The sequence below is a fragment of the Culex quinquefasciatus genome, chromosome 1, assembly GCF_015732765.1.
Source record: "Culex quinquefasciatus strain JHB chromosome 1, VPISU_Cqui_1.0_pri_paternal, whole genome shotgun sequence".
NCBI classification, from domain to species: domain Eukaryota; kingdom Metazoa; phylum Arthropoda; class Insecta; order Diptera; family Culicidae; genus Culex; species Culex quinquefasciatus.
In genome coordinates this window covers 39,148,804-39,173,739 of record NC_051861.1, presented here as the reverse complement: position 1 = coordinate 39,173,739, position 24,936 = coordinate 39,148,804, and the positions used below count along the sequence as shown (strand labels likewise).

The following is a 24,936-nucleotide window of genomic DNA, read 5'->3' as shown; positions in this document are numbered from 1 at the left end:
GGTTGCCACATTGCTTCAAATGAGAGTCTGCATGTTTTCTGGAAAAGTCTTTATCAGGTATATATTTTTTCATAAACTTATTTTCATTATTACTTTGTAAATGTGAGGAAGGCACCACCCACCTAATGGTGGATTAAGAAACGTTTTCCTCGAAACACTGAGTTGATTTACGGGTGCCACGATATCTCGAGATGGGATGAGCCGAATTGGCTGAAATTTGGGATGAAGACTCTCAAGACATATCCTGTATAGGGGAACTATACCCTTTCTCAGCCTATTTCTATTATCGGCCTATCAGCACTTTGATCATGAATTACAGCTTAAATAAATTTTTTTTGACTGTTTCAAAGCAATAAATAGCTCAAATAAAAGTGAGCAAGCAACTCTTCATTGTTGATACATCTGAAAATGTTGATTTAATAGCGGAAAACGGCAAAAGTGATGAGAATTGGTCGAACGGCTTAGTGTGATTAAAATGGGTATATTTCCCCTACATAACGGAGCCCGATTCTTAAATTTTGTTTTTTTTTTAAATGCAAAATCAAAAACTAGCGATTTTTTCTATGAAAAACACTAAAATATTTTTATCTTTTTTAAAATCGGCCTTCGTCATGCACACGGAATTGGTTTAACGAGTCTTCACCAAAATTTTGAACAAGTTTGGTCAAGGCAGTGTTGAGATATCGTGGCACCCATTTTTTAAACTGATAACTTTAAATAGCCATATCTCGGCAATGATACATCCAAATGTCTTAAAATTTGTTTTGTTAATTAATGAAAATGTACATTTTGCTGCCCTGAAAACAGGTTTTCAAAAAAGTTGAAGTGTGTGCTCTTACCAACCACTGACTTTTTTTTGCGTCTCGTCTGCGTTGGACGGACATTCGAGTGCTTAGCTTGAGAATCTTTGTATTTTTTTAGTTGGAGTAATCACTACTGGAGCCAGGAAAGAAGAGAATCTTAACCGCTCTGTTGGGCTAAGATTTGATCGAATAGGGCAAAAACCAATAAATTCCCCCTTTCCACTAAACCATACATATAAAAAAACCGCGGTAGTTGCCACCGTTTCAGGACCTTCACACTTATTTTTAAAATCGAACAACAGTTCTCTTCCTCCTTATCACAAACCACCAATTCTTAATCACACAGTCAAATCCAGTCACATTGGCGGCAAGGTCACATTTTTGGCCGCGCGTCACAACGATGTGTTTTTAAGCACTTTTTGGCAACTCCCGGTAAATTTCTTGTTTTGAACACTTACCCATCGTTGGAGAACTGCCGCCCGAAACTGCCGTCCATGGTGTTGGACCGTTTCAGTGGCTCGTGCGGATATCCGTTCGCGGTGCCGTGCTCCGTGGTCACCGTTTTAACCGTTTTCTGATAGTACCGCGTGCCGGCGTTATCGACCGTATCCGTTCCGTTGAGGCCACCCCCGGGAGACGACTGCTGGTCGCCGATGGTGTACTTTTCACTGAGCACTTTATCGCGCCGTTCGCGAAGCATTTCCTCAAAGTCCGAGTTGCGGCCACCGCCGCCCATTCCGTTGCCGAAGGTGACGCCCGCGGAGGTCGCCGATTTGCGCGTCGAGTTCGGCGTCCCGAGCGCCTTGCGCACCATCGACGGACTCGACAGGCCCGACTGCATCTTGATCATGGTCGAGGCGGGCGGATTCTGGGGCGTCCCCGTCGTCGGTATGCTGCCGTAGGTGAAGGGTCGTGAGTCCTCCCGGGCGTGGTACGGGCGTGCAAACGTGTCGTCGTCGTCGTCCGAGGTGAACCGTTCCGAAGCTCCCGTAGTGGATCGCGCCTGCCGAGGGTATCCGAAAGACTGATGGTTCAGCTGCTGTTGCTGGTGCTGCAGGTTCATGATGAGCTCACGCTCAGTCGGCGTCAACGGAGCGCCTCCCGTGAGTTCCCGCTTATCGCGAATCGTCGAGTAGTTGCTCGTTGAACTCAACAGCGGCGTATCGCGGCCACTCTCGCTCGGCGGCGTCAGCGTCGTCGTCGTACTGCTCGTCTCGTACAGCAGCAACTCACGCTCTTTGGCGAGTGGTTCCTCTCTGAGTGCCGGCAGCTGGGCCGAGTGCGATCGCTTGATCGTGTCGGTGGAGGTGTTTACAAAGTGATCCGCCTGGTGATGCTGCGCGGACTGTTGATGATGGTTCTTGCTGTTGTTGCGATTGACGGCGTCCGGAATTCCTTGGACCGTCATCAGCATGTCGGACAGCAGGTCGTCCAGCTCGCGGTGGCGATCATCTGCAAAGAGAGAGAGAGAGTGACGATCAGTTTTGAGCGTTGTTGAGAGAGGAAGAGAGAGAGAGTGCTAACGCTAATTGAAATTGGTCAGGTTTTGGGGGATTTTGAGCGTTTTTTGCGAAGCGTTTTCGCGCGTTCAGATTTGAAGAAGCGGACGCCTGGTTGGTGAGTTGGGTTGGGGGTGGCTTAGCGTCGCCGGACGTGACCGTGAAAGACGGCAGTATAATGCGTCATTAAAAAAGAGTTGTTTTTTTCGCTGCTGAGATAGTGAACGAGTTATTAATATAATTTCTTCATTTGTATGCTGAAATGAGGCATATTTTTACGAGCTTTTGAAATTGATTTTCGGCATCAAAGAGCGATAAAAAATCTGAATTTGGTGTTAGAGGATTATGGAAGAAGCTTTCAAATCAAGGTGAGACTTTGGCAGTTCGCTATGAAACTTTGCAATAGCTGAGTACAACATTTTTGGTCATACCTGGAAGGGGATTTTGAATTAATCTGTGTCCTAAGGCTTTGGCTGCATTGGATTGTAAGAAATCACAAAGGGAAATTAATTTGTCTTTCGATATCTGAGGTTTAAACACAACGTTTAAACAGTTCTTAGAACCTTAATCAAGGATTTTTAACTGTAGACTTTGAAGTTTAAAGAACTGTTTTATTTTATCGAGAGAAAAACCTATTATTTTTGGAAGTAGGCCTTTTTATTGCTATTGCTATTTTATTTATTGATCTTCCACTAACTATTTTTAAAGTAGCATCAAAGATTGAGGATCAACTAGGGGCCACCCATAAACTACAGGGCACAATAAACTCAAGTGTCATGTTTTGACTTCCGCAGTGAGAAAGTCAAATTTCCTAGACATCACGTCCTCCTTCACGTGTTTATATCGACTCAGAATCACATTTTTGAGCAAGTTTCTATGTGCGTAGACATAAAAGTTGTCACTTGGGTTTTTCTGAGCTGGCCTCACACATTTTGTCTAGATCAGTTTCATTCGATCCGTCCTGAGATCCCAAAATTCCAAACAGATTTTTTTTTTAAGTTTGATGTAGTACTTTATCGGTTATGCCTAGAAACCATTTTGACTTAAATCTGGAAGATTGTAAAAAGGTATTTTTTTGGAAAAACCCTCATCATGTTACACAATTTTGAAAAAATATTTGCAATAAATTTCCATTGATTTAAAATAAAGCAAATCTGACAGCTCTATCAAAAATTATGAGCACTTATATGCCATTTATACAGAAGGATTTTAAAAGCTGGTTGCGAATTTACTATACTTCGAAAGCCAACTTACTTAGGATTTAATTACAAATTTAAATCAAAATTTGGTATGATTTTAAGTGTACAATTATACTGAATGCAGACTAAAAATTGTTCTAAACAATATCATCTTAAAATTTCTATCAAATTTAGTTAGGCAGTTGACAGTTTCTCTGCTCCAAAATTAAATTTTTCTGAATAAAATTTAGATACTGAAAACGCTGCTCAAAAATCAGCACATGAAAAAATCTGTAAAATTTGAAAGAAAGTCTAGCTTGTAACTTTGTAGTAAATATTTCATGTTCAATTTAGTAAAACGAAACTATTGGCACTACGCCCCCCGGGGCATGGCCTTCCTCTAACGTGGGATTTCTGCTCCAGCGCCTCTGACGAGACAGGAGAAACCTGGACCGACGTTTTACTTCACCATCCGATAGAAGCTCAGTGGATAAGGCGGGAATCGAACCCGCGTCTCATAGCATCATCGGGATCGGCAGCCGAAGCCGCTACCCCTGCGCCACGAGACCCACGTTCAATTTAGTATAGAATGTTAAATATTTTATAGTTCAATACTTCCATTTTTGTGAAAACTAAAATAATTTTTAAAAAGGAGAAATTCAACAAATTAAAATTCTTCCATTCATAATGTTAAATTACCCATTTTTTTTACAAAAACAAAAAATTGTCATGAAAGATTTGCGATAAAAAATATGCCATTTTTCATCAGGAACTGGTAAAATTTTCATAAATATGTGATGAATTAAATTTTTACACAATATTTTAGGTAAAATGTTTGGTCCTTTTAAAATGTTAGTCTTAATTTAAAAATTTTCAAAATATTTTTTTCGAAAAGATCGGAAAATTACACGAATGTGCATTAACATTGATAATCGGACCATTAGTTGCTGAAATATCGCCATTAGAAAATGGTGGGTTATTTTGGTGAGATTAGGAAAACTTCAATTTTCGTGTTTCTTTTTCTTAAAGTGGCTATATCCCAGCAACCCGAGGTCCAATCTTCAATGTCTCTTAGACAATTTTATAGCAAATTTTCTGAACTTTAAAAAAAAAACATTTCTAGAAATGGTCACTCATGGTCACTATTTTTAAAAATTGAAAAACTGCAAATATTTCGCTGAAATCAAACTTTCGGTTGCTATATCTTGAAAACGGAGCCCTTTATCAAAAAATCTGTAAAGTACTTTTCAATTGCAAATTCAATTTTGCATTAAAAAATAATGTCAAACTTGTTTTTGCATGAAACTTCGATTTTTTCCAAAATTTTCAAAAAGTCATAACTCGGCGGCAGATTTTTTGACCATGTTTCTCAATGGCTCAAAAGTTGCGGATTTTCGTCCCCTAGAACATATAAAAAAATCTCGAAAATAAAAAAAAAACGTATTTTGGGAAATTGAGTTGTAGTGAAAAAAAAGTTGATAAAAAAATCTGCGGATTTTTTTTCCGTGTACCTATTTTTTCTCAAAAGTCCTCAACAATACCTACAACTTTGCCGAATTGATCAAAAAATTCACTCAAAAGTTACAGCTGTTTGAATATTTACATACCAGTTTTGTATGGACAGCAGCCAAAATTGTATGGAGACTTGTATGGGTGAACCAATGACGCAAAATAGCTTATTTGGTCATATGGAAGGCCCCCACAAAGTTTGAGTCAAATAAAAAAATACAAAAAATAAAAATGGTCGAAATCGGCCGATTTCGTAGAGAGTTACTCATCTTTATTTAGAACAATTTTGAGACAATCTTTGAAAAGCGAAATTATTTTTGTTGACTCTACTTACAATTCCCCACAAAAGTAGCACGATTCGTAAATAAAGTTGCCCGATCAGGTCATAATTTGGTCTAGGGCTTCCTTGGACGAAATAGGTAGACACGATTTATTGTTTGACCAATAGGGTGGCCTACGTCGTGTTAGGGTGGTCCAAAAAATGACAATTTCCGTAAGTTTTCACAAAACCAATTAAAAAAATCACAGCTTCGAGCCGTGTCAACCGAATTTAGCTCGCTTGGACGAACCTTGCACTTGCAGGAAAACTAGTTTCCACAAATCTACCTTAATTGAAATACTAATACTAATGAGAGTCGTTTTAAATTAATTTACGATTATTAAAAAAATGTATGTGCTCATCACTTTACGCTGTGACTAAAACGACTCAAAACTTTCATTTTCCTTCACATTTTTTTTAACTCAAATTAATCTTTCTCAACCTCTAACTACACACCACTTCGACTGCCAATAGAGACATCAATTTGCAACGCAGTCAAATCGAAAGAGTAAGAGCGCAACATACAAAAAAAACTTGCGGTAATTCCTTCAAAGCAAACGACAGCTAAAAAAAGTGTCAACTTTTCACAAATTTACGCCACAACCGCTGTGCTCCCGCAGGCTAGCTCCATGAGATAAAAATCTATGATCGCACGTTGGTGACGTGAGAAAACGGTTTCACCGAGCCCGCGCGCAGCTTTTGATGAATTATGTTCGAGTTTTTTTTGTTCCGCTGAAAAGCATCTTTGGGTTCGTCAATGAATGGTGGAGTCAGAGACAAATAGACTTGAACTCGTTAAATTTAGTGTTTAATCGATTTAGTCAAATTTACACGTTTATGATAGTAGGCAAAATTTGTTTCAGAGGGTAAAATTTCTTTGAGTTGGCTATCTGAAATGAGCGTACACACAACTGTCAAAAACACGGTCATTTGCAACAGCGTGAATAATGGGTAACAGTAGCCAATTTTCAATTCCGCTTGTCTGCGAGATGGATCAGTCGCGACTAAATGTCAGCACCATCTGCAGGCGGGCTCGGGAAACGAGACCAGTCGCAGCACCTTGTGACGTTTCTCCTGCTCATTTATGCGCATTTTTGATCCGCGGGCGATAAGGTTCAGCAGCGGTGACAGCGTTTGATGCGTGAATTTCAGTTCGGTGTCGGCTTTTCTCTTATCGATATGGTTCATTGGAACACTTTGCGAAGTGCGAGTGCGATGACAAGATCAGGTTGACAGTTGTGGGTAACGAGAAGGAAGCTGGCAACCCTTGCGCTAATTGCGATTTTAAGGAGCAATTGAAATTGTCACTTTGTGTAACAATTCCAGCAATTTCACTTTCATAAAAAAGTTACCACTGACAGCATGATTATTTAAACTTGCAGGTTATTTTTTTCACCCCAATCCGAGACCAAAACCCACGGTAAGAAAAACCGAAAGCCCACCTGGTGCATTCCAAGTGGTCTCCGTAAATACCACGAAGCCGTTTTTCCAAGCTGGAAGAAACCTCTTTTGGGATTGCGCGCCAAGAGATTACGAAACGAGTGAGAAAATGAAGGCTTTTCACTGCCGATGATGGATGTGGGCTCTGGGCGGGTTTCACACCCTCCGAGCTGTCACCCAAAGCTGCCCCTTAAAAAGTAAAGTTGTCACCGGACCAAAACTTTGCACAGTAGTGGCAGATTGTAGAGCTGACAATTGACACGGTGCAAAAAACTAGACTAAGTTTGACAGATGCTTTCCTTAGTAAATTTGCCTTGTTCTACGCAAACAATGCAATCAAAAGTGACAGTTTGTGTGAAAATATTTGCAGCGTTATAATCAATGTAAATAAATGTAGGTATCTCTCAAACGCAGGGTTCGAATTGCTCGATCGTTTTCAACTGTGCAACCGCGTGCAATGCTACCTTGCCAAACCAAACGAGATTCGACGTTTTTGGTTGTTGTACACCCGGTTAGCCAGGACACCCACCTGCTGTGGTGCCCACGGACCCAAAACGCTCACTTGCGCTGCAGCACTGCTGCTCCCCAGTTGTATGTAATTAATAATCGTGAAATTATTCCAAATATGTGTGAACGACGCAACCGCGACGACGACATTTTCGGATCCATCATGGCGAAGGGCCACCGTCGTAGTTGGCCATGCCGTAACTCTCGCGATGACAATTTTCACGCAAAAGTTGTGAAAAGTGTCTACGGCCAAAGATGGCGGCCAAGATGGCCGCGCGCGCGCTCGAATCTTGAAGGGAAAATCAATCCATGGCCTGCTGAGTCCGCGCGCGCGAAATCTCCTGAGCCGGATCTCGCCCCGCTTGGTTGATGAGGTGAGAAAATAAGGCTCTGGTTAGAAACCCCAACTGGAGGGACAAGTGGCCACGACATGAACGAAAAAAGCGCGACATTATTATGCTTTGCGTGCGAGTGCGTGTGTGTAACGAGTTGCAATGTCCATAGTTACGAATTAATTCGAGCCGGCCGCATATGGATCGTGGCCGCAGCCATCCGGCAAGGGCTGTTGTCCACCGCGGAGTCCGAGGCAGTGCATTTTTTCGCGCACTCGCCGTGCGCAGGTTGGTGATAAACATGGGAAATCCACTTTTATTTTTATCCAGTTGCTTTTGAGTTTGAGAAATTGAGCAATTTTGGACCCCCAGTCTGAGGACGACTGCATCGTCAGATTGGGTTTCAAGGGTTATGGGCTATCTACAATCACTTAGCTTAGAACATCTAAGTAAAGTAGTTACTTAGGAAAGTACGCAACTTACGGCCGTCATCCACAATCAACTTAGAAATTTTGCTGGGCTGATATACGTTGCTATGCAGTTGTTTGTTTACCTTTGATATTGAAACGTCAACTTACCGTAGATTTTGAAATTTTTCAAACCATACGTCAGTTTCTAATTTGATTACTTTTCCATTGTAGAAGCTCGGCTTCATTTCCATTGATTCAAATTCCTAAGCTAAGTGAAATTTTCTAAGCTAAGTGATTGTAGATAGGCCATTAACCGACTTAAATTTTGACACAAGGTTTGGCTTGAACCACTGTTAGAACTGTTCAAATTTGATAAAGGATTTAAAAAAATCTGTATTGAGATTTTTGGGAATTTTTCAGTACGACAGTTCACCGTAATGTCCAACAACAGAGTCACATACCCCAATTTCCTCAGAGTATAACATAAGTACTATAATAGTGAGCAATTCTCTCAGATTTCGGTCATTCGATATTTTTTTGTATTTTTTAATCCGACTGAAACTTTTTTGGTGCCTTCGGTATGCCCAAAGAAGCCATTTTGCATCATTAGTTTGTCCATATAATTTTCCATACAAATTTAGCAGCTGTCCATACAACAATGATGTATGAAAATTCAAAAATCTGTATCTTTTGAAGGAATTTTTTGATCGATTTGGTGTCTTCGGCAAAGTTGTAGGTATGGATATGAACTACACTGAAAAAAATGGTACACGGTAAAAATTTTTTGGTGATTTTTTATTTAACTTTTTGTCACTAAAACTTGATTTGCAAAAAAACACTATTTTTAATTTTTTTTTATTTTTTGATATGTTTTAAAGGACATCAAATGCCAACTTTTCAGAAATTTCCAGGTTGTGCAAAAAATCTTTGGGTGCAAAAAATCGAATAATTGGTCGCAAAAATTTTTCAACTTCATTTTTCGATGTAAAATCAAATTTGCAATCAAAAAGTACTTTAGTAAAATTTTGATAAAGTGCACCGTTTTCAAGTTAAATCCATTTTTGGGTGACGTTTTTGAAAATAGTCACAGTTTTTCATTTTTTAAAAATATTGCCCATGTTTGCCCACTATTGAAAAAAATATTCTTGAAAAGCTGAGAAAATTCTCTATATTTTGCATTTTTGGACTTTGTTGATACGACCCTTAGTTGCTGAGGTATTGCCATGCAATGTTTAAAAACAGGAAAATTGATGTTTTCTAAGTCCCACCCAAACAACACACTATTTTCCAATGTCGGTATCTCAGCAACTAATGGTCCGATTTTCAATGTTAAAACATGAAACATTCGTGAAATTTTTCGATCAAAAAATTCCTTCAAAAGATACAGATTTTTGAATTTTCATACATCATTTTTGTATGGCCAGCTGCCAAATTTGTATGGAAAATTACATGGACAAACTAATGATGCAAAATGGCTTCTTTGGGCATACCGAAGGCACCAAAAAAGTTTCAGTCGGATAAAAAATACAAAAATTAAAATTTAAGAAAAATACCGATTTCGTAGAGAATTGCTCTGTTAGAACTGTTCAAATTTGACAAATGATTTAAAAAATCTGTATCGAGATTTTTTGGGAATTTTTCAGTACGACAGATCACCGTAATGCCCAACAACAGAGTCACATACCCTAATTTCCTCAGAATACAACATAAGTACTATAATAGTACGACTTACCCTAATTTTTAATTTTAATTTTGAGGACATTGTCTAGAGTCTAACACTACGGACTTTCCGCTTATGTCCAACACTAGAAACCTCTACCCCAGGGGTGACCAAAAAATGGCCCGCGAGGCCGTTTTTTGTGGCCCGGGACGTATGATCATGTAAAATGGCCTACAGATAGGCCGTAAGGTGTTTTTAATTTTTGTAAAAATAGTTTTTTTTATTGTGAACCTTTTAAGTTGTTAATATAAAATTAGATATAATCTACAGTATGTAAAACAAGTATTTACACCCCTTGGGCACTATGCACATTTTGTGATGAAACATGTAAAAAATTTAAAGTTTGACAGGAACCTAGTACTACGTTTTGTTCAGAAACTCATGCCAAACATTTTGCTACAAAAAACTCATGAAAAGATGATTTCTATAAAAAGTTATATAACAAATACTATTACGAAAATAAAAAAGGTGCAAAAAAAGTTTGTACACCTTTCGAAAAATTAACATAAATAATGTTATTTGTTGACAAATCACCATAAATCCAGTCTCCCAACTCCAAATAGGCATCCTTGACTGATTAAAAAAAGAAAATACCTGGGCAAAAAGTAAGTTTGATCCACGAGAACAAAAATTAGGAAATTCCATACATTTTTGGCAGGTTGCTCAAACGAAACCATAACAACGTTTTTGCTTAGGTATTTAAAAAAGTAGGTTTTATAGAAAACCTAGATGTTTGGGTATCAAAAGATCGGAAATTTTATGCCCTTTCCGATTCTACATAGGTTAACTTGTGAATCGTGGACCGGTTCGGATGCCGGCGGATTTTCCTACGACGTAATTCCGGGTTGGTACGAAATTCCAACGAAAAATCTATTCTATCGATACAAATACCCCCAAAACGGTGTTATACCCACTCCAAAATGTTTATTTAGCAATTATATGGTAATATATTGACATTTAGTTGAATTAAAAGTTTGCAAAATTAAGTTTAGATAAGTTTTATATAGAATTTCCAGAGTTATATAAACTTTTATACTAAGTAGTTAGTAAACTTTGTATTCAATCCAAATTCTTTTTTTAATCAGTCAAGGATGCCTATTTGGAGTTGGGAGACTGGATTTATGGTGATTTGTCAACAAATAACATTATTTATGTTAATTTTTTGAAAGGTGTAAATACTTTTTTTGCGCCTTTTTTATTTTCGTAATAGTATTTGTTATATAACTTTTTATAGAAATCATCTTTTCATGAGCTTTTTGTAGCAAAATGTTTGGCATGAGTTTTTGAACAAAATGTAGTACTAGGTTCCTGTCAAACTTTAAATTTTTTACATGTTTCATCACAAAATGTGCATAGTGCCCAAGGGGTGTAAATACTTTTTTTACATACTGTACATTTAACAATTCTTTGATCCTGATTCTATGAAACACACATTTTGTTGAAAAATATATCTTTTTCAAACAATTTCACTCGTCTAAAAATGGAAATTAGTAAATTTTGTCAAAAATTTAATCAAAAATTTACGAAAATGAGTCGAATTTGAATTGGAAATGTTCAAATTTGACTAAATAGGAAACTATAAAGATTTTTAAAATATTTAATTATTTTATAATCATTAAAAAATTAAAAGAAATCTTCCGCGTGATGATTTGAACTCATGACATTTGGGTTACGAATCTGAGTGCCTTACATCTGAAACAGACAGACCAAATTTTATTGAAATTGAAGTAATAATTTAAAAAAAATATTTGCAACGTTTTCAAAACAAAATCGGGGCGCTTTTCTTTCATAAAGTATCTAAAAACCGAAAACTTATTTTTTTCATGAATTCAAATCGTTTGCACCAGATTTGGCACCATCCTTATCTCTAGCGCAAATATGCGTTTACCCGGGCAGACGGTAATAACAAAATTAATAATATTTCAATAACAAATCCTGTTAAAATAACAAAAAATGTTACTATTTTATCATGAACTTCAACTTCAAGAAGAAAAAATAATAACAGTTTCTGATAAAATAACAAGATTTGGTATTAAAGTGATATTATTTTGAAAATGTTTAATAACACGCTAATAAGAGGAAATGTTATACATTTCATAAACTCTCCTAATAACAAGATTTGTTATTCGTTTGGTATTCTGACTTAGAATAATATTACCATAAATCGCACAAATGGAAAAGTTTCCAAGTGTCCATAACACAATCTGTTATTATTTTTTCTTTTGTTAAATATGTTTAGATCTTTGGGATAATTTTGACCTATTTCGTCGGGAACATTATTTTGGCCATGAAATGAGGTCTTAAAGCTGAAATTATTCTTAAAAGTTGAAATTTTGAAAGTTGATTTTTTTAAATTATTTCTGGAGCAACATTTGAAAGGGGCGGTACGACATTGCTCTTACGGCCTTTCATTACACGCGTTTAAATGGGACCAAAGGCCGTAAGAGCAATGACGTACCGCCCCTTTCAAATGTTGCTCCAGATTTGATATACCCCTTAAGGGACTTTGCTGAAATTGGCTAGAACTATGGGATAATTTTGGCCAATTTCGTCGGGGTCATTGTTTTAGCCATGAAATGGGGTCTTTAAGCTGAAATTATTCTTAAAAGTTGAAATTTTGAAAGTTGTTTTTTTTTACATATTTGATATTCCCCCTTAAGAGACTTTGCTAAAATTGGCTAGAACTATGGGATAATTTTGACCAATTTCGTCGAGGTCATTATTTTGGCCATAAAATGGGTTGATAAAAAAAAGTTGATTTTTTAAATTATTTGATATACCCCCAAAGGAACTTTGCTAAAATTGACTAGAACTTTGGAATAATTTTGACCAATTTTATCGGGGGCATTTAAAATTCATTCGATAAAATTACCTTTTGAAAAATGTTTTTTTTTTTGTAATTTTATTAAATTCCGTAAGGGAATTGATTTATTTATTGAGAATTTTTGAAATGTGACTAACAAAAACTGTTATTATTTTCACAGAGCCAGGAAGTCGGAACTGACGTTGAAGTTCGAGCTGGAGATGGCATCGGATTCAGCTGGTTTTCAGCAAATTTTACTTGGAGTCGGAATCTGTGAAGTCGGATATTTTTGGAGAGCTGAAGTCGGCGTATGCTGCTTCCAGAGTCGGAGTTGTCTTCAAAGTATTGATTCAAAGTCGCTTGGAGGTACCCGACTCTGCAGCCTTGAATAGTACAGGTAGTGGCAACTGCAGGTTTATTTGCAAATTACAAATAAACCAAAACAATAACTTTTATTGTTATGGAGACATACCAGTTCAATAACATTTATTGTTATTATGCTGCTCCACCTCTCCGCACAAAATAACAAATCTTGTTATTCCTTCATGATTCCTTCTGTGTTATTGGTTTGTTATTGCAATAACAACATAATAACAGTTTAAGTTATTCTTCGAACAAATCTTTGTTATTGATTTTTGTTATTTTAACAACTAATTCGATCATCCCAATAACATATTCCGATCTTCTCACAATATCAAAAACTAACCTTCCTAAGTTATTTCCGTCTGCTCGTGTAACTAGAAAATTTCATGTCATGACTTTCAGATTTTTCACTTTTTATTAAAGTTTTGATATAAAGACAACATTTCCTAACAACCTACAACATTGCCGAAGTCAACAATTCAATCAGAAAATCCCATTCAAGGTTCAAATTTTCGAATATTTATAAGCCCTTTTTATCAAAAAGCACGATCGAAAATTAAAGTAGACGAATGAGGTAGGGACCCTAAAAGGGGAGATTGGTCGATGTGAATTTGACGTATCCAAACGAGCATTTGCCTTTACGCCCAGCAAAACTTGGCAGTGTTGGCAAGCACAAAACATACGTTGCCAGATTGATTTAGCAAAGTCTGGCCAGTCTCCCTGTTTAGGGTCTCTAGAATAAAGCTCTTTACAGCTTATTAAATTGTCGGTGTACAGGACGTCGTATCTTTTTTTAATCATTTTCTGGCGTACATTTAATTTTGCAGCCCAAAACCAGCCCAAATTGAAAATATAAAATTCTTTTAACAATTTTCTTTTCTTGATTTGCGTACATCTATGTCAAAGATCAAGATTGTTTAGTTTTTATTATTTGGTATGACAGATTTGGTCTGACAGCTTTATCATGGAAATTTGTCTGGTTTAGGCACAGCCAGGAGCCTTTTATGAAGAAAAAAACTAATGATGCCAAATTGCTTTTTTACAAAGGGAATGCATCGACAAAGTTTAATTCAAATAAAAGAAAAAAATGCAACGAAAACAGACAACTTGCATACAATATTTAAATAAGTTTGATGGAAGGAAAAAGTTGCACACAAGAAGGCCACAATTCGCTGGTGACATCTAGTTGAACTTTCCACCAAAATTAACTTTTCAGCTCACTCAAAATCCTCTTTCTCCCTTCCAAAATGAAAAGCTCCGGCCATTTTCCATTTCCAGCGGAAAACTTTCTATCACACTCCCTAATTGACTCCCGGAGATGCAGTCTTTGGCGTTCGTCGACTTGCAAGCTCCACAAAAGTCGAATTTCCTTTCCTGGCGGGTTGGAAGGTTTGGAGCAAAAAAAAAAAAGAAGCTCCACTCCGCACAGCATCAGGGAAAGTGGCCTTGCCGCGGAGACAAACTGGCGACACGCAGAAGGTCTTCCTGCTGAACATCACTGTGGAGAGTTGTGTGGCAGCTCGTTGTTCATCAACGCGAGAAATTCAAGCGCAGAGTCGGAATGCCAAATGCAACAGCGAATCCGTTAAGGAAGCTTGAACCAGGCCGCCCAAGTTTGCGGCTGGTTCGGATCGGAGCGTTTTGCGCGGAATTTGTGCGGATGTTTGTGTGGTTGGTTGTACTGGGAGGGTCTTGACAAAAGTGTAACGGAGCAAAATCGACTGAAAGAGTGCGTGTAGGTTTGAGTTCTGTTACTGTTTGCTGGAAAGGGCGTAGAGGGGGGGTTCAGGCTTACCTTGGGGACTAGCTTGGCTGGGGAAACTGGATGGTGAAACGCTCGAGCCCTGGAGGCGACCTGGAAGTGGAAATTGAGAGGAGAAATAGGAAGGAAAAATGTTAGTTTATGTTAAGTCAATTTAGGCAATAGTAATTTAAAATAAAATTGAAAATCGCATTCTTTATCAATGAAAACGTAATAAAAACATTGCTTTGATTGGTACGTTCTACACAGAGAAAAAAGAGTTCCCAAAATCATGAACATGCGTTCATGAAAATGGGAACCGCGAACAAATTGTTGAACACTTTGTTCGTGGTTCCCATTTTCATGAACGCATGTTCACGTTGTTATAAAATTGAAGTTTTTTTCTATTTTCTATTTTTTTGCCTTCCTCACCTTACTGAGGAAAGGCTATAAAATCACTCGAAAACTGAACATCTCAATTAGACCTCCTTGACCCACCTTCATGTGTACCTATCGACTCAGAATCGAATTCTGAGCAAATGTCTGTGTGTGTGTGTGTGTAGGGATGTGGGTCTGTGCACCAAAAAATATGCACTCGATTATCTCAGCACTGGCTTAACCCATTTGGACCGTTTTGGTCTCATTCGATTCGTCCCTATTGAAAATTATGAAGTTTTGTAAAGTACTTCAAAAGTTATGCTAAAAAACGATTTTGACTAAAGTCCGGAAGATTGTAAAAAGGGTGGTTTTTGTGAGAAACCCCAGCATGTTATACATTTAAAAGACCTTTCCAACGCGACCAATACATTGAAGATCTGACAACCCTATCAAAAGTTATTAGCAATTAAGTGTTATTTATGCACTTTTTGGAAGCCGGATCTCAGATATCACGATGAAAACGTTGTCCGGATCTATCATGCAAACCGTCGTTGAACAGGTAATCAAAAGACCTTTCCAACGCGTCCAAAACATTGAAGATCTGACAACCCTATCAAAAGTTATAAGCACTTAAGAGTTATTTATACACTTTTTGGAGGCTAGTTCTCAGATATTTAGATGAAAACGTATATATATATCATGCGACCTATCTTTGGATAGGTAATTTAAAGACCTTCCCACGAGCGTGTCTATTTTGGATTGCATTACCCTTTGAATGAGAGGAAGGCCCCAACCACCTAAGGGTGGATTAAGTAACGTTTTTTAAATAAGTAATCAAAAACATATGTATTTTTCCAGAACAACTTTTCAGTGATCAAGCAAATTATTCATACTGAAAATAGATCGCTGCAAATATTTTAAAAATATTAAAAAATATCTCAAAATGAGCCAAGAAATAAGGGAGCAAAAAATATGTATTTTTTTCATAAAAAATGTGTTTACTTTTATCAAATATAATTTCCGGCCCGCCACTGCTTTAGAAAAATCAAAACTGGCCCGCAGGGCCAAAAGGTTGGGCACCCCTGGTTCAAACTGTTCTGATCAAAACCATAAACTTTGCTGAAGATTACAAATCGATCAGAAAATGCCTTCTCGAGTTACAGATTATTAAATATTTTCAAACCATCTTTGTGTGGACAGACTCCAAGTTTTTTATAGTAACTTAAAAAATATCAAAAAGTAAAGAATTGATCATTTTTTGTTTTATTTCAAGTCTGGTTTTAAAATTTTGAACTCAAAAACTATCAAAAAGATAAAATTACGCTTTACTTCGTTATTATATGCATCTGTCAAAAAAGGCATTTCTCCTAAAGTTTCACGTCTATTTTTGATCAGTATTTCAGAAACTACCTTTGATTTAAAAAAAAAATAAAATACTGTTTTTCAAAAAGGTCGGAAAATTTCAAAAATGTTTCTTGTATAAACATTGAAAATCGGACCATTAGTTGCTGAGATATCGTCATTAGAAAATGGTGGGTTGTTTTAGTGAGATTTAGAAAACATCAATTTTCGTGTTTCTTTTTCTTAAAGCGGCTCTATCTCAGCAACCCGAGGTCCAATCTTCAATGTCTCTTAGACAATTTTATAGCAAATTTTCTGATCTTTTCAAAAAACATATTTTTACAAATGGTCACTCATGGTCACTATTTTTAAAAATAAAAAAACTGCAAATATTTCGCTAAAATCGAACTTTTGGTGGCTATATCTTGAAAACGGAGCCCTTTGTAAAAAAAATCTGTTAAGTACATTTCGATTGAATTTCAATTTTGCATAAAAAAAATTTCAAATTTGTTTTTGCATGAAACTTCGATTTTTTCCAAAAATCACTATATTTTTTAAACATTTATAACTCGGCGGCAGATTTTTTGACCATGTTTCTGTATGGCTCAAAAGTTGCGGATTTTTGTTAACTTAAACATATAAAAAAATCTCGAAAATAAAAAAAAATACGTATTTTGGAAAATTGAGTGTTAGTGCAAATCTGCAAATTTTTTTTCCGTGTACCTATTTTTTTCTCAAAATTCTTCAACAATACCTACAACTTTGCCGAAGACACCAATTGATCAGAAAATTCACTCAAAAGTTGCAGCTGTTTGAATATTTACATACCATTTTTGTATGAACAACAGCCAAAATTGTATGGAGACTTGTATGGGTGAACCAATGACGCAAAATAGCTTATTTGGTCATAGGGAAGGCCCCCACAAAGTTTGAGTCAAATCAAAAAATACAAAAAATAAAAATGGTCGAAATTGGCCGATTTCGTAGAGAGTTGCTCAATTGTCAGAAATGAACAAAAGACTGGCTAAATTTCATTTGAGCTATTTATTTATTTAATTAAAAAAAACTGTAATTTCAGGTGCTGACATGCCGATAACAGAAATGCGATGAGAAAGGGTATATTTGATTGAATTTTGTTTTAATAATTATATTTAAGACGCACAATTTTTTGGGAACATTATGAAAGGGTGAGGGGAAGGTTGGAAGGAAAGGGGGAGGGAAAGGGGGGAGAGAAGGGGGGGGGGCGGTGGTTTAGGGGAACAAAAATGTTAAATCAGATATGCATTGGTCTTGAAAACATGAAAAAGATTTTTTTCTTCTGATTTGACTTCAAAATAATTGTAACTCGAAAACAGAGCACTTCCCAAATTTTGTATTCCAAAATTGATTTTTGGAAATAATCTTAAACCTATCAAAAAATGAAGAAAATTTTTAAGCGCAAATTGTCACTAACATTTAAAATAGCGCCTTGAACATCAACTTCGCTTGCGACATAGCCCTATATGAAATGTCAGTGTTAAAAGAAAATAGATTTTTTTTCTAAAAAAGAACTCATTTGTGAATTTTTGTATTTTATCGGACTTTCCAATATACCTATTCAAATTCAATACAAATAGATGTAATTTCTTTGGTATATCAGTCATGTGTCACAATATGTTCATCTCCTTTTTGTCGTGTACCCATATTTTTTCTGAAAGGTTCAGGAATCGGGTTGATTGAATAAGAAACTACACAGCAAAAAATGCGATGGTAAAATCGCATGCAAAAGCATGTACCTTGGTCAAAATAAACACTTAATATTACACGCTGCATGTACAATTTTTGCAAATGCAAAAAAAGTTGCAACAGACGGGATTCAAACCCAGCACCAACAGTATGAACTGGCGCCTTAGCCCACTCGGCCATCAGACCGATGTAAAGCTGTAAGGATAAACGCATATATGAGCTTGAATTTTCGGTCAAGTAGGTTTCCCATACTGATGGGCTACATATTTCAGGGTGTAAAACAGGGCTGCGGAGTCGGGTCATATTTCAAACGACTCCGACTCCGACTCCGACTCCGGCTTTCTCAGATTAGCTGACTCCGACTCCGACTCCGGCTCCGGCTTTGAACAAATGGTTGGCTCCGACTCCGACTCCGGCCTACCAACTCTAGCCGACTCCGACTCCGACTCTAGCTTTCAACAAATGGTTGGCTCCGACTCCGACTCCACATGTTTTTAAATGTTTCAAAAGTTAGTTAACTATTATTAGTTAATTATTTTTAAAACATTGATAAATAGAATTATTTAAATACTCTCTAAGTGTCATGTTTTTCTAAAAAAAAAAAATAAGTTAAGTAAAAGTAAAGTAAAGTAAAAACGGAAAAAAGTTTCTAGGTTACAAGTTTTATACGTTATGGAAACAGAACAGTTTTGTAAGTAAATTTAGATTTACTTGCTTAACCTTAAATTTGAAAATATTTTTTTCAAAGCTAATAAAGTTAAATATTAAATTGTTATTTTTGAATGGATAACTAAAAGAAATCTGGTCATAATGATCTATTGAACATTAAAATTCAATTTGCTCACTTTCAGGCTGACATTTGTAAGAAGCACAGTGACAGGCACCTTGTTTTTTAAATGACAATTTTAAACGAAACTTTTTTTTGTTTTTTTTTTAAGAGGTACATGGACATCACGCCATGGCTGAAGGAGATTATAATTGCAAATCAATGTATCTAAACAATTCTTCGTGGAAAGGACGCTTAAGATGTCCTTTTCAAATATATGTGACATGGAAAATATTTTAACCTGGAAATTTTTAATTTACTTTAATTTTAAAATTTTATATTCCTTAAAAAGGAGGTGCACGATACTTTGTGAATCTTCACCTAAAACGAAGCTTTATGGATGATCTTGCGCCTTCATCAAAATATATGAAAAAACTTGAAATATAATAAAAAACAAATATCCACAAGTAAAATATTTTCTAGGTAATTTTTTAAGGTACATTGATTTGCAATGATTATCACCTTCCGTCATATTGGCGTAAGACATACAGATGAGAAAATTTGTACCAGTTGATAATGTTTTGATTCTGTGTTTTTTAGTTATAATATTTGAAAAATAAATTAAAATCCTATATTTTATTCTATATTTTTTTTTATTAATTCATTTTTGTACTGAATTCTTGAGATTTGTTCAACGATAATTTGCAACGATATCAAAATAGTTTAACTAAAATCAACATCAACATCAACATCAACAATTAATGATTATTTCAAATTTGTTGCAACTTCTTTTGACATTTTTTGTTAGTTTCAATTATTTTAAATGCAACACTTTGATTTTCTTGAACTCAGTTATAAACAAAATGCGCATGTTGAGTTCCAAGTAAGAGATTGTTATAATCGTTGATTATTTGTTACAAAAGTTAAACTGTCAGTGACACTTTTTCGATTTGCAAAAACAATGATTACTATTTATAATCTTTTTATGTACCTCGTAATTTTTTCCTAAAAATTGATTTAACTTAAACCTCTAAGACATTCGTTATCTGGGTAAAAGATGACTTTGTGTGTACTTTTTTTCAGAAACAACTGGATGAAATTTGGTCAAATTTGAATTGAAAGGGAACATCAATATAGTCTGACTACATAACCAATATTTTTTTATTATTTTTTGAATTATGATACTACATACTTGGGTAAAAGGTTATCATTTAGTGATTATAGTGTAATAACACAATTAAAGCTTTTCAATCACAATAAAAAGCTTCAAATACATAATGGCATCTGATAAGTCAATTAAAAATATAAGATGTTTTGTAAATTAAGCTGTTATATAGGAAATACTGAACAATAAAAAAAAAACATATTTTTGTTGAATTTAAGATAACTCCGGCTCCGACTCCGACTCCGGGTTATCAGAAATCTTCGGCTCCGACTCCAGCTCATAAAATTTAGCCGACTCCGGCTCCGACTCCGACTCCAGCTGTTCGAGTTTTGACGACTCCGACTCCGACTCCGACTCCAGGTCCCCAAAAAGACCCGACTCCACCGACTCCGGCTCCGACTCCGACTCCGACTCCACAGCCCTGGTGTAAAATCACATAAAATTGCATACAATAATGCAATATTTATTTTACACCCAAGCCTTTTACATGCAGAATCTTGAAATCTTGAAACTTCAACTTGTATCTTCAGTAAGTCTCTTATTTTAAATTGCCGGATGTTTCGGTTGTCTTTCAACATCCGTGATATTCCAAAATTATGCTTGTCTGTTTTTATACATTTTAAATGAGTTATCGTTGTATATCGTCGATAAAGTTATCGCCGATAGAATTATCGTATTTCGGTAACGATAACCTATATCGTTATCATTATCGAACCTCGATAATTTATTTCGTTAACAACCTTGGTAAACAACCACCATGCACCTCCATCAAACCGATTGCAATACTCACGATTAACTGCTCCACTGCTGGAGATGCCCGAGTCCATAGACAGTGTCAGCGGACTCCTCACCGACGATTCGCGCCCATCCGCCTGACTGCGGATCTGCGTCGTCGTCGTCGACGACGAGTGGTGATGCACTCCTGCACTACCCCTTCCGGAATCCCTCACTCCCACCCCACTACCACCGGACAACGGATTCTGGTTCTGATCGTATCCACTCGCACTCGCACTTGCACTTCCGTTCTCTATCACATCCCGGTAGTTACCACTAATGTTGTTGTTGTTGTTGTTACTGTCGTTGCTATGACTACTGGCGGCGTTAGGCCGCTGCAACGTTGCGGTTCCGTTGGCGCTTTGGTGGTAGCGTTTGGCACTCTCGTACAGGTAGGCACCGGGCGTCGAACTCCGCGGGGGTGGCGTCACCGGCGGTGGGCCACCATTTCCACTTCCGTTCAGTGGCTTTCCGTTGCTGAACTCGGCCGGCGGCGAGATGAGCGTTTGCTGACTCCCGGTCGCCGTGGGAGACTTTGGACTCTTGAGGATCGTCGCGTACAGGGAACCATCCAGCGGGCCCTGCGTGTGGTTCGATTCGTCTGCAACGGGAGAATGAGAAGCGTCACGGTATTGGGTGGTCAGGGCAGGTTGTTTGAAGCGCGAAAAAAGGCACACACACACAGACAAGCGGACGCGCGAGCGACAAACTTCAGAAGTGGTTTGTTTGTGTTATGTTGTTGGTGCTAAACATTCTCTCAATGCTTCCGATATAGCTCCAGAGTATGGAACTGGACCCTTAAGTGGTCGTTCATACAATAATATGAATGTTTTTATTTAAAACGTTTGCACAAATGTTATTTTAAAAAAACGTGTTAAGAAAAAAGGGATTCTTTTCCATTTTCGTCCTTTTGCGCTTTCGACCATTTAATATTTTGACCATTTTTGACTTTTTGTTCTCTCAACTTTTATTAATTCGGCCTTATGACTTTCGACCTTTTTACTGGGTTATTGTGATTTTTGTTGTTGTCTGTTGTCTGTTGTTGTTGTTGTTGTTGTTGTTGTTGTTGTCTGTTGTCTGTTGTCTGTTGTCTGTTGTCTGTTGTCTGTTGTCTGTTGTCTGTTGTCTGTTGTCTGTTGTCTGTTGTCTGTTGTCTGTTGTCTGTTGTCTTATTTTGAATAGTATTCTAAGTTGGATTTGAACAAAAGTTAAAAATTTGAATGTTGAAATTCAATCATTAAAAAAAGTAAATTTAGCCAAAGGTCTCAAAATTTACCTAGATTAATTTGATTTTTATCAAAATTTAATCGAAAAGCCACTAAAAATCTACGGACGTTCAAGTGCCTTCCTCCAAGTGTTCTAGGAATGCCACACCGGATGACCTTCTTTCCGGCCGTTACATGCGCGAGGAGCAGGATCAACATCGAGCCACGACCAGACCGAATTGCGGTTGCCAGTGGGGCCGTCGTCGTCGTCGCAGATTGGGCTCTCTGCCAAATAAGGCAAGACCCGAAAGGCTTGATCACCTTCCTTCCGCGGCGGCGGCGGCATCGTCTGTCGAGCCACGTACGTGGAGTTCAACTCACCACACGAGTCTGATTAGGAGGGTGACGATTTTTTTTCTTCTGTCGAGGAGGGCCCAAGTTCCGTAAAATGTGCAGGATCATAAATTCGGGGGGTGCTTTTGGGGTGATTGCTTTCGCGTATTCAATTCCAATCAAGCCAAAAAGTGTTGCCAATTAGCGGGACATCAGGAAGGTACCATAGTAGGAAAGTGATCTAATGATTCCGGTGACCTACCCCGAGGGGTCAACAGAACGTTTGCGGGAAGTTTTCGACAAGTTTTGATTGATTACCTAGTTAGTGGGATAAAGCAAATATTAGTTCCCACACTTGATCATTCCGCCAGAACAAGCCTAATTTGTAAAGGTGAAAGCCATCACAAATTCGGTGAAGGCAACGGCGTGGATAACATTTTAAAAAGCTTAATATATTCAACTTTTTATTTATTAGTTTCAGGTTAGAAGGAGATGCCACAAGAAATTCCAAAAGGTGATGACGCCGTCAGTCTCGTTAGCTCATCCAAATCAAAACATAACCCTAAAATAAGCTATCAAAATGCACGCTTGCAGGGCGTTAGCTGAACGGGTTTTCGATTTTGGGTGGCACTCATACTCGATTAGTATTTTACTTAAACCTGTAGTGCCCCTTTTTGTGTTTTTAGAGCGATTTTTTGTTTATATTCGGAAATTAAACTTTTCTTGTGTTTTGCTTTTCCAAAATTTGTATTTTTTATTAAAACGTACCATGACATTTTAACACTTAGTTTGTGGTTCCCAATTTTATAAACTTTTGTTCAAGATTTTGGAAACTGAATTTTCTCCGAGTTGTAAAATATCTGTTCAGGGGATTTTTTATAATTCTTTTTTTTGAGTTTTTAGCGAAATCATAATAGTATTGAAAATTAGATTAGATGCATAATCAAATTTCGATGTGCGACCAAACGTCGATAGACATAAGACACAACCCGAACAGTTCAGAATTCAAAAATTGGTAGAACAATTTTATTTTCTTGTTATTGTCATATTTCGGATTTTATACGTTATTTCGTTAAAATTGAATTTTTAGCTAATTATAAAATAGTTATATACGCTTTTCCTAATTTTTGCCTGTTTCAGTATTTTTTGGTGATTTTCTCATTCTTTTAAAATAATTTATGCAGAGCCGTACCTTGGGTCCACGGCGCCCTTGGCGAAGCATCAATTTGGCGCCCCTCCTAAGTTGACAAGCATTTTGATAAATTGATATTAATTTTCAATGATTGCATCAATATGATTATTGATTTTATGATTGCAGTTGGAAACCTTAATATGGTTGAATTCAGAAACACAGTTATTTTATGTTTTATTTTCCAAATAATATGAGATAGGTTGAATTGAAATTTTATTATAGGAGGCTAGTTGGCTTAATAATCTCTCAGTTTTCATAAAATCGATAATGATAGTAGTTTTTTTTTTAAATTTATTTTTCAGATAAATGCATTGAATTAAATGCCCAATCACGATAAATTTTGCTATAACTTGTTAGCTAATTTTATATTTTTAAGCCTGCATAATGTGATCTGATCTAGTATTAGTTTGATTGTATAATTAAAGAACTTTCCCGGATTAGTAAAATAATTAGCTGATTAGGCATTGGATTTTATTTCGTTATTTGCAATGAAAAAAGAAAAAAAAAATCCCTCTTCAAAATTAAAAAAATAATTCGATGTCCGTGTGCTCTCTTGTTCTAGTTAGGAATCCCAGCAAGCTTAGTTCAAAAAGCACACCGGCATCGAAGTATAATTTTTCAACATGCAGCTGCAGAACAAAATTTCGCCAAAAACAAATTAAGGCCTTTGCAAATATTTTTTGAAGTTTATGTCCCTCGACTCTGACCAAAAAATAAAAAGTTAAAAAAATTAAATGACAGGCCGCATTTAAATGAAAAAAGTGATTTAAAATGCATTATACACCTGTCTAGTTGTTTTGCAATCAAAAGTTTCCAAAATTTCTAAGTATTGACGATTTTTTTTTGTTAGAAAAAAAAGTTGAAAAAATATAAAGATAAGAAATTTTCATTAATTTTGAGTGATTTGCCCATACGATATTTGAGAATATATTTGATAATATAATCTTTTTGCCTTCCTCACTGAGGTAAGGCTATAATCCTGCTCTAAAAATAAACTTTTCACAGAAAGCTCGTAGACCCACCTTCATGTATACCCATCGACTCAGAATCAAAAACTGAACAAATGTCTGTGTGTGTATGTGACCAAAATTCTCACTGAGTTTTCTCAGCACTGGCTGAACCGATTTTGGTCAAACCAGTTGCATTCAATTTGGTTTAAGGTCCCATACGTACCTATTGATTTTTATAAAGTTTTGATTTGTAGTTCAAAAGTTATGTATAAAAAATTTGATTTTGTTTTTATACGGATGTTGGATAAGTGCCTGAAAATTGATTCAAATATAATGTTACACATCGTTGGTTAGGTAATTGCAAGACCTTTCCAACGAGTCCAAAACAATTAGGATCTGGCGACCCTGTCTCGAGTTATGATCACTTAAGGGGTTACATACATGTAAATCGAGAAAAATGTAAGTGGTTGGTTTGGGCACACA

General features: G+C 36.7%; 1 protein-coding gene across 13 annotated transcripts in view; it reads right to left on the bottom strand.

Annotated features, from left to right (window-relative positions):
• LOC6037355 (tensin-1) overlaps positions 1–24,936 on the bottom strand; it is a 447,484-nt gene that overhangs the window by 39,473 nt on the left and 383,075 nt on the right. For all 13 annotated transcript variants that reach the window (XM_038249944.1, XM_038249946.1, XM_038249948.1 and 10 more), the window contains 3 exons: positions 20,790–21,374; positions 14,679–14,738; positions 1,262–2,255 (listed from right to left, as the gene is read on the bottom strand). In XM_038249944.1, the coding sequence (XP_038105872.1) occupies positions 1,262–2,255; positions 14,679–14,738; positions 20,790–21,374 (1,639 nt within the window). The remainder of the gene's footprint in view (positions 1–1,261; positions 2,256–14,678; positions 14,739–20,789; positions 21,375–24,936) is intronic.